The sequence below is a fragment of the Tigriopus californicus genome, chromosome 3 (genome assembly GCF_007210705.1).
Source record: "Tigriopus californicus strain San Diego chromosome 3, Tcal_SD_v2.1, whole genome shotgun sequence".
NCBI classification, from domain to species: Eukaryota; Metazoa; Arthropoda; class Copepoda; order Harpacticoida; family Harpacticidae; genus Tigriopus; species Tigriopus californicus.
In genome coordinates, this window is record NC_081442.1 from 1886340 (window position 1) to 1896352 (window position 10013).

At 39.4% G+C, this 10013-nt stretch overlaps 1 protein-coding gene across 1 annotated transcript in view; it reads left to right on the top strand.

Moving 5' to 3' along the window:
* Positions 1 to 6650, top strand: part of LOC131878658 (choline/ethanolamine kinase-like) — a 7271-nt gene extending 621 nt beyond the window's left edge. The window contains exons 2-7 of the mRNA XM_059224736.1: positions 224 to 370; positions 452 to 820; positions 899 to 1009; positions 2238 to 2493; positions 5006 to 5308; positions 6316 to 6650. Coding sequence (XP_059080719.1) covers positions 224 to 370; positions 452 to 820; positions 899 to 1009; positions 2238 to 2493; positions 5006 to 5308; positions 6316 to 6426 — 1297 coding nt within the window. The 3' untranslated portion in view covers positions 6427 to 6650. The remainder of the gene's footprint in view (positions 1 to 223; positions 371 to 451; positions 821 to 898; positions 1010 to 2237; positions 2494 to 5005; positions 5309 to 6315) is intronic.
* The last annotated feature ends 3363 nt before the right edge of the window (positions 6651 to 10013 follow it).

Below are 10013 nucleotides of genomic sequence, written 5' to 3' on the forward strand. Positions count from 1 at the left end.
AAAATAGAAAAATTCTCTTTCGCCAGCCTTACCGCCCACGATAAGGAACACGGGAATGTAAGGTTCAGCGGGGCACTCGTTTAGGTAGACGGACCNAGGTGGAATTCTACAATCTTATTACAAAGTCTCGAATAATGGCAGGGAAGGGAGGAAGATTGGTTGTAGCAGTAGCTGTAAGGTTTCATGTTCGTTTTGCGTAATTTTCCGACCGACTTGATTGTAGAATTCCGCCCCTGTGTTCACCAGACAACAGCAATCCGGATTCGACCTCCATGACCATTCAGAGGAAAGCCTGGAAGCTCTGCTATGACTACCTCCAAGGCTCGTGGAAGCAAATCAACCCCGAGGATGTGGTCTTACGACAAATCAGGTACGCCCGTTGATATATATACATATTAGATATTAGGTAGTCATTATCCTACCATTGGACTGAGAGGATTTCGATTTTCAGTGGTGGTCTGACCAATCTCATCTACCACGTGTCCTTGCCCAAAAGCCTGAGACCCAAACCAGGCGAACCTAAGGAAGCTCTACTCCGTTTGTATGGACAGAAATACAATGAGAATGATGTTCAGACCTCGTCCAAGGTGCTGGAGAATGTGATTTTTACCCTGTTGTCAGAGAAGAATCTCGGTCCCAAGCTCTTGGGAGTGTTCCGGGAAGGCCGCCTGGAAGAGTTCATTCAAGCGCGATCCATGACCCAAGAAGAAGTGCGGGATCCTTACCTCAGTTGCCTTATTGCCAAAAAGATGTCCAAGATCCATCGCTTGAACATGCCGATCAATAAGGAGAACCAATGGTTGTTCTCGACCCTCCATAAGTAAGTCCTACGCTCAAAGAGGATTTATGCAAGCTATTTGCTGGGATCAAACTCAATTGGAGTGGTATATTGTTGCAGGTATCAAGATCAGATCTCGTCCGTGACTCTTGATGGAGTCTCACAAAGACATTATCATCTGGCGGAAAAGCTGCTCTCGTTCAATTTTCCATCCGAAACAGAATGGCTAAAGTAAGATCACAATTTCCAAGTTACAAAAAAACAAGGGACTAAATTCTACAGTATCTCTTAGTTAATCTGATTTTGATGGCACTTAACCAAATTATTTTGTAAGTTTAGATGGGAATGATACTTGTCATGAATGTCGGTAACACAAAACCATGTTAATATATCAAATCACTCCTAATTGTAGCAAATGAAATCAACGGAAGATGTCGTACCTAGTGATTAAAATGCCATGTCTAGTTGAGAGGAAAAATGGCCAAAAAAGCATATTTCTAGCATCTAAAACCATAGAGAATAATTTTTATTCTGTGACATTATACAATCTTAGCTCAATCTAAGAACTTGCAGGTGTTAAAATGCCATGTCAAAATATCAGATCATAAAGAGCATATTCAAAAGAAAAAAGGAGCACAATTAGTTACACCATAATTAGTCGCTACCGAGTTGTATGGGATTAAATGTTTATGTTTCACTTGTTTTATCTCAAAGATGCCACAGTTATACTTTATTATAATTGCCCAACAAATAATACTGATCCTCTAATAACAAAAGTACAATATCATTAGTTGTCTTATCTGTTTAATCATCTCAAAATAGCTCTAGTTGATCATCATTCCAGCTTCACTTTGACTGTGATTTGGTACTTGCTACTTTGACCTTTTTCCATTCACCATCTGTGTGTACATAATGTAAAGGGCAAGTCAAGAAAAAAAGGCAATTTCACGTAAGAATTCCAGATGTTTTTACTTTAATATTGGATTTGAAACGAAAATCTGTATTGACTACTTAATACTCGAACGAATTCTTTACGCGCAAGAAAAAAAGAGATCGTCTTAATCTTGCCTAAGACAATAATTGATATTTGATAACTGAGGGACGGACGGAGCTGGGTGAAAACATGCTTTGCAGGCGTCAACTATGTTACCAAGTGAACACTAGTGGGGTCAATCAAAATAGATTTCTCCTTTTTTGTGTGTCTTCAAGTCGATATCTAGACGTACTCCAAATTGAGCAAAATGATGCAGGCAAGCATGAATGGGGCTAAAAGTCGATTTGACACATGGCTTTGCTAATTCAAATTAATGGCTGGCCATGCATGCCCCGTCAGTTCGTTTCCATGGGACTGTTGGCCGAATGAATTTAGCCAAAGATCTTTCCTCTTTCTCTTGGTCCTTTGAGTGGTGTTTGTCATGAGGGATACGGAATCTGAGCTCTCACTCTGATATGTTTGCAGGAAATTTCTCTCCAAGTTTCACTCTCCCATTGTGTTTTGTCATAATGATATCCAAGGGGGGAATATTCTTCTTCGACGAGGCCCCAAATTCAAGGAGGATGAGAAGCTCCTGCTCATCGACTTTGAGTTCGCGGACTACAATTTCCGAGCCTTCGACTTGGCCAATCACCTGTGCGAGTACATGTACGACTATACCAATGAGGACTACCCATTCTATTATTGTCTGAGAAAGAATTTTCCGACCAGGCAGAGACAGGTAACCACTTTCAAACTAACTAACTAACCAGCTAACTCATTATTACCAAGCATGTTTTGAGAAACGAAGCTAATTTTGAAGAGATCAAGGGGCCCAGACAAAGACGGAAGAACTATCATTGCAAGTCCCGTTAAACTTGTGAAACAACGAATGAACAACGAACATCTCTGAAAATGGGGAACTGAACAAAATGCAGACTTAGAAAAATAAATAAATTTGAATCATTACTTTTTACTCCATTTCATACTTTCTTGTAGACCGAGAGTAGTTTTCGCGTTTTTTTGCCAAATTATTTTCAAGTTTGCAAAAAAAAAATTCCCTTACGAAAATCAGTAATGGTGTGAGTAAGTTTTGTGCTTGAAACACTTACAAACATAAACGTTATTGTTTGTTCATTGATGGCTATATTATCTATTCAATTGTTAGTGAACAGAGAATAAGTATTTGACCGCCAAAATATCTGTTGCTAGTTTTGAAAATGAATTATCCCTTGAAAAAACCATTTGAGAAAGGAAAATTGCTGATCTTGCTAACAAGATTTATTCAAATTTGGATTTTTTAAATGTTTGCATGGCTGGATGGCACCTTTGAATACAGAAATGTTTGCAAATTTGCATACTTCGTTAGATTATGACCAATCTTGCTCAGCACTCATTAACCACTTTATTGTTGCCGTCTTATTATTCAAGGATACGCTCTGGGGAAAACTCTTCATTGTTGCTGGTTGTTAATTTTGAGCAAATTTTTTCATCATAACATTTCTTCCTATTCACTGTTTTGGTGTCATTGTCATTGTCATTTCTTTCCCGCTAAGAAAGTGACACCTATTAAAGGAATAGATATTACGTTAGACAATCTGATGTGGCTTTGATCGGATTTCAATGTCCCCTAAAAGAACCTTAAATGGAAGCTGTTATCAGAAAATGTATTATTGGGGAAGAGCTCAAAGGTTCAAAGTCAATTGATCACTTAATGGGCCTGACGAAGCACGCATTCCCCGTTAAGCAGCGCGTGAATGAATTTTGCAATCATTATCATTAACGAGACAAGCTTTGATCATGTAATAGCATTGAGAATCCGGTTTGAACCTTTGTGCGAAAGGGAGTTTGCAATAGCCAAGAGTCATTTGATCTTCTTGAGCTTTGGCCAAGCGATTCGATACACACACATTGATGTGTCAAAACCGTGAAAAGCTAGGATAAAGAATGCTTATCCAATCGGGTTTCGATGTGGATTCCAATGAACCTCACTCATAAGTTTGTAGCGAAGAAAGTGAGAGGGCTCAATTCACTTTCCCTTGTCGAGGACCTATTTGTGAGGTCGGGCTTATAGTGATGAGGAACAAGGAAAAGTAGGAAGTCGAATTAAAGGTGTGGCTCAGCCGAGAACCTCCATCCCAATCTGATCATTAATCAGGGAGAAAGTGAGAAACTGACTTTGGTGAGGTGCTTTATAGTTGGGAAGTCATTCATCCGGAAAGCGCAAAATGTGAACCAAATCGATCTCTCAAAAACTAACGAGCGCAATATGCCTATTTTGGCCTCGGAATTTTGATGATGTATGCATTCCAAATGATCAATTGAGTGAGGGAAATGTCGGAAGATTGGGCCTAAATTGAGAAATAATTTACAACCTGACGAATCTAGTCGATGGCTCGTTTTTTAACACACCCTTTAGTGGCATTGTGCATTGTGTCTCTGACCAGTTGAAGGGAAACTTTTTCGTAAGCTGCAGTAATAAAATTATAGTCCCAATGATTTATTATGGAGATAATTCTTGGATGTTTTTTTCTATGATCAATATCAGCCTCCCAGCAAACATTGCCATTTTTACTATCTCAGTTAATTCCGATTTTTGTCTTGGATCGTCATGTTACTACCTCTACCATTATGTCGGTGTATGATGCATGGAAAATAACTTTTTCTGGTCTTAATCAAAACCTACGAGTATCTTTAAGGACTTTGGGATGCTAGGATCTCATTTCGCCATCATAACGTTCATTTCCAAAATCTGATAGGCAGTGTCATGTCCGGTATCAAATTGGTTCTCCTGCTGTAGGTGGTTTAGCGTCTGAAAGTTTCCTTTGGAGAAGGGTCAGAGAGTGGAGGAGAATCGAACCAGGGACTCCCACATGCTAGTGAACCACTGTAACAACTGCGCCACGCCTCCTCACGTCAATATAATAAATGTTTCCGTTCATGGTATATTTCTTCAAGTGTATTTAAGATCGTAACCAACCGGCCTCATGGGTCAGTCAAGGCTACATATCATAATTTCAAAAATGCCTCGTTTGACATTCCAACCCAGTCCGACTATTTTGTCCTCTAAAATGGCAACGGAATGTCCATGTCCAGCTATTGAAATTCTGAGGACTGGCAATTGATCACATACCTACATCTTTATCATCGCTCACAAGGTGCTCTAAAGTTCGCAATAAACTTTCCCTTCTACACATACAGTAATAGCTTCAGATTATCCTCGCAAGCCTCAAAACTCTGGTATCCACTTTCAGATGGAGTTCTTTAGTGCCTATTTGAGCACGGACGAGACTTTGGGCGTTTCCACCTCAGGCTCCTCTCTTGGCCTTCCCTTCCAAGATCGGCTTCGTGAGCGAGCCAATTCGGCCGGTGCGGGCCCCGCCTCCGCCTCTCCGCCCAAGAAGAACCCAGGCAAACGGGTTCGTCACTTGTCTTGCCAACAACAATCCGAGATCCTGTTCCACGAAGTCCAAGCCTTCCTTTTGGCGCCTCATCTACTTTGGTGCATGTGGAGCATCATCCAATCCACGAACACTAAGATTCCATTTGGATATTGGGTAAGAATCCCCCGTTGACATTTGTCCTATACCTGTGATGTAGTTTTAAAAATAGCATTGCTATTGCAATTAATTGTATTACAGCTCGGAATAACTGAAGTAATTCAATTATGTAATAATGATTACAGTTTCAATTTTTTCATAACGAATTTTGGTGGATCTAAAAAATAGCACATGTAGAGCAATTGACAAAGTGCATCAGACCTCTTAGGCGTGCATGTACTCACTGAGACATTACCTCGCAATCTTAAAATCGACTAGCTAAGTTTAACTTCCACGTTAAGCCAAAGCGGTCCTGTTGCCTCTTTTCTAGTAATGAAAACACTCTCAAAAATACCTAACTCTAAATATCCTCTTTTTTTTTTTAAAGATTTAGGCTAATTTTGACCTTATTTTTGACCTCCTAGAGAAACTGTGACTCCAAAACTGAATGGATCATGGCTAGGCTATAGTGAGCCCAAAACCTTTTTTGAATGAAACATTAGTGACCAAAGTTTTTTTGCTTTGTAAAAGTATTGATTGTCTATTTTTGGCCATATTTGCCTTATTTGGGTACTATCTGTTACTGAAAGTGGTATTTAATCTGACCAAAAAGAGCAATCTGGGACCAATCTCAGCAGTACCGGATCGGAAGTTTGTTCGCAAACAGATTGGTTAACTCATCCCATGTATTAGCAAAATTTTACGAACACGTTTTAACCCAATAAAAGACATGCTTGCTCTAATAGGTTCTCTATCGTTGTTTTTTTTTCTCGTTTTTCGTCAATGTTGGTCAATGATTTATCCTCTTTCAATACAGATGAATGCAATTAAAGTACATCTTAAAAGTCATTCATTTGAAAATCGGATAATCTTGATTGAAGCATGTTACATTGCAAGTCAATTGTCAATAAGTTAGGTTCAATCATTTTCAAGAGTATGGTAGTTAGTTTCTACCGATTTGGCACTGAATATTGGCAAACATATCACATAGTTGCTAAATTCGCTGGTTTTCTTTTCTTCGGCAGAGCTACGCGTCCGACAGGATGGAGGATTACATCTCGCATAAGAATGCCATTTTGGCCATGACTGACCCCATTCTTGGGATTGGGCAAAAACGAACTCTCCATGAGAACTGAGCCCCCATACCAACATACCATCCATAATGCAAGCACGTGGTGTGAGCAAACTTGGGATGGCCGGAGATTCTCTTGGCATCTTGGCTCTCACCAACGTGATTTCTTCCCGTGCATTGTTGCTGAAATCCTGCATTTCTTTATGACCCAATGTGTGCACTTATTGTCTTACCGGCTATTTTTATAGTTTTCTTTATCTTCTGAATAAAGATTCGTGACGATCTCGATATGAATCGAAATCTAATCCACTTGACCCTTTTTACAGAGGAAGGTTATTATTGTTTGTTGGCCCGGATCTTGTTGAAGAAATCCTTTTCAATCTGTTTTAATCGCTCAAAAAGAAATCGATGGATGGTTCGTGGGGGTCGAAATGGTTTTGGAGGGTAAAGGGTGATTCCTAAAAGTCTGTCCAAATGAGCTCTAGGTATCGCTAAACGTGGCTTTTAAACTGTCTATCATTGGCTCCTAGACAATAACGGTCGGAACGATTGTCGATATAAAGTAAGACAATATTTCTCTCTATAAGTATGACAAATTTCGCGACCCAAAGAATAATGACTTCGAAAATGAACAACATTCAAGCATTTTATTTACTCAAAATTGAACCATCCATTTCTTGACCCCAATTTTGCTCAAGCAGAACACTAAATAAGATATCAAAAATTGCTTGCTAAAGTCAACGGCAAGAGCAAAACACTGTTAGTTAATTCTTAACCCGCATTTTTTCTAGTTGTTTATCTATTATATTTTATGGATTTCATAACGATACAAAGGATGTCATTCAATTTAAAAAAATGTCATGTCTGATTGATTAAAAACAAACTATAGCCCCCTTACGTTGCACAAAATATGTTTAACGTTCTGCACTTCAGAGGGCGCTTTGTCATGCAGCCTCTGCCCAATAAACGGCCGATTGGGCCCATTCCTTTTTATTGAATTACAATGCGTTTGTGTTGTTTTTGGCTAATTCTATGAAAATCTTATTTGAAATTAATGCCTCGGGTCACATAATGTCCGGAAAAGAAATTGCGTTCAAGGCAAGGTAAGAGCAGTTTATTTAGCAATCTGCAGTGCGTCTTCCCGTTTTCTTTGGCCCGTGTGGCGTTGCAAATAAGGGCCCTTATCACCAGAAATGGTCGGGAACAATGGTAAAACACTTGATCTACAACTAAATAATTGGTGTTATTAGTCGAACTATGAAGCCCCTGAACATAAGAGTTGGTCTGGGGTTTTGAACAAATACTTATCTAGACGTGTTTTAACCGATAAGGCAAGGTCAGATGTAACAAAGACTCGCCTCAAGCCTAACGGCAAGAGGTTATATATTTTCGGACCCCGGTTTACTCAATTTTTACTTTTATTTATATTTTCATTTTTTTCTCCAGTGCTGTTGGATCCCTAGAATTGTTATCACCATTCACGCTAGATAATATAATAAATATGATATAAAAAAAAAACTTGAAAATAACTTTTGTTAAAGATTATTGGCTATCAAGCAATTAAACCCTTTATGATTTGAAGAATAACACTACTGTTCTGACTTACCTTATGGTTGACAATAATGCCTTTTAATTATGATATGGGTCTAAATGTGCCATAAAAGTGAACAGGATGGATACTTAAGTCTCAGGTCCAATGTTTACGCCCCTCCCTTACTGACATCGTCAAGCGCAAACTGGATGGAGCAATTAAACCTCTATCTAGTAGTCCTATGTTTTTGAACCGGGTGGCACGGAACAATTCATGAAAGGAAATCTTGAGATTGACCCATTTACTCCCATCAATGCGTTAAGGGCATTTTACGCAATAGAGAGACACAAAACCTACTCATCTTGCACCATCCGGTCGATTGAAAAACCGGAACTCCATATCCAAACTCTTAAAAAGATAAAACTCTCTGGGCCAGATACTGTGTTGTGTGTTGAGAGGATGCTCGTACATCACTTACTTCTCAGACAGTGCTCGTCCAGGTTATGGAAGTGAGTTTCATTTTTTGCTTTGTACAAGAGAGCAGGTAAAATCTGCACCTTTCCCAGTAACACAAGTCTTGGATGAAAGTTAATTGCATGACTCGAACAAAAACTCAACGCTAATCGAGTCCGATGGTCGGAAACATGAGTGCAAGTTTTTTTATGCTCATTATAGCAAAAGAGGACTTTACTTTGCCTCGGGATCTTATGGATTGGTAGGTAGAGTGTGTGATCTGATTTTATTGGCGGTGAATTTTCTCCTCCGCCGTTCATTCCGTGGTTGGCACGGAGGATGTGGCTAGGCCCTTGACTGGGCATGGTCATGCATTTCGAGCTATCCTATCTGGTCTCCTAATGGTTGGTTGTCCACTGGCCCGGAAGGAGGCATCCATCCATTGTCGTACTCGACAATCCAACCAACATTGCCTGAATACAATTTCTCCGGTCGCTCAAGAAATACACTCTCCCTCAAGGTTTTTGTCATACATGATCGTATATTCAGGACCAATTGTGAGCTTGGAGACATAAAATGCAGGTCAATCAAGAGAATCTAAGGTACAAAAAAAATGTTACATTCTCCACTAAACCTATACATAATTCATAGATGGGCGCTTTGCATTTTGTTTTGAACGAATTATTAATTTCCCCAAGCAATGGTCTGTCTCATGAAATTTCATGTATGAGTTGTCCAAACATATAACGGGCATACATAAAAGAGCACCTTCATCGTCGTACCATTAGAACCTATCGTAACAGTCACTCTATTATTTCATTGGTAGGTAGGTGTTAATTCAGCAACAGGATTTAAGTCATACTTGGACAAGTTTTTGACCAAAATTCTTGGTCAACCCCACATTCAAGGGCTGCCCATATCTGCCAGCTCTAATTCGTTGGTGGATCAGATATTGTATGAAGTTAAGTAAATGATTATGTTTTTGTCTTGAACTGTTGCGGATCCCCTTCCCGGTAGCGGTAAGGAAGTCCGGCAAAAAAATGAATAAATGTTTTTTATCCATCTGATGATCTGCCACAAAACGCCCAAGTTTGCCGAGTTCAACAATTCGCCCACTTTCACTGGGGTTCATTTTTTGCGCGGAATTCCTTACCGCTACCAGGATTGAAATCCCAGCAGTTCAAGACAAGAAATCTATTCATTCTACTTAATTTTTATTTATATATATATATCATTTGATTGACCAACGAATTAGAGTTGGCTGATCTGGCTAATCCTTGAATATACGGTTGATCAGGAATTTTAGTGAAAAACTTGTCCAAGTCTGACTTAAATCCTGCTATTGGATCAACACCTACATAAATCCTACGAATATTTGAGGGCAGCAAATTGAACAATGAAGGAGCCCGAGAAAGAAGAGATGTGGACTTCATTGTTTTAACTAGCCTGAATCCTTGAGGGCTTAAAGGTGCTCTAAAAACGCACATTAAGCCTCTATGGTCACTACAATTGACCCTAAATCCTGGGTTGGGACAAAGCTCATGAATGCTTTTGAAAACGTACAATATCAGATACCTTTCGTACCTTCTCTGAGTACTGTACAATCCCATCCTTTCTAACCTCTCCCAATACGAGAGCTCTCTCATATCTTCAATGTTCCTAGTAAA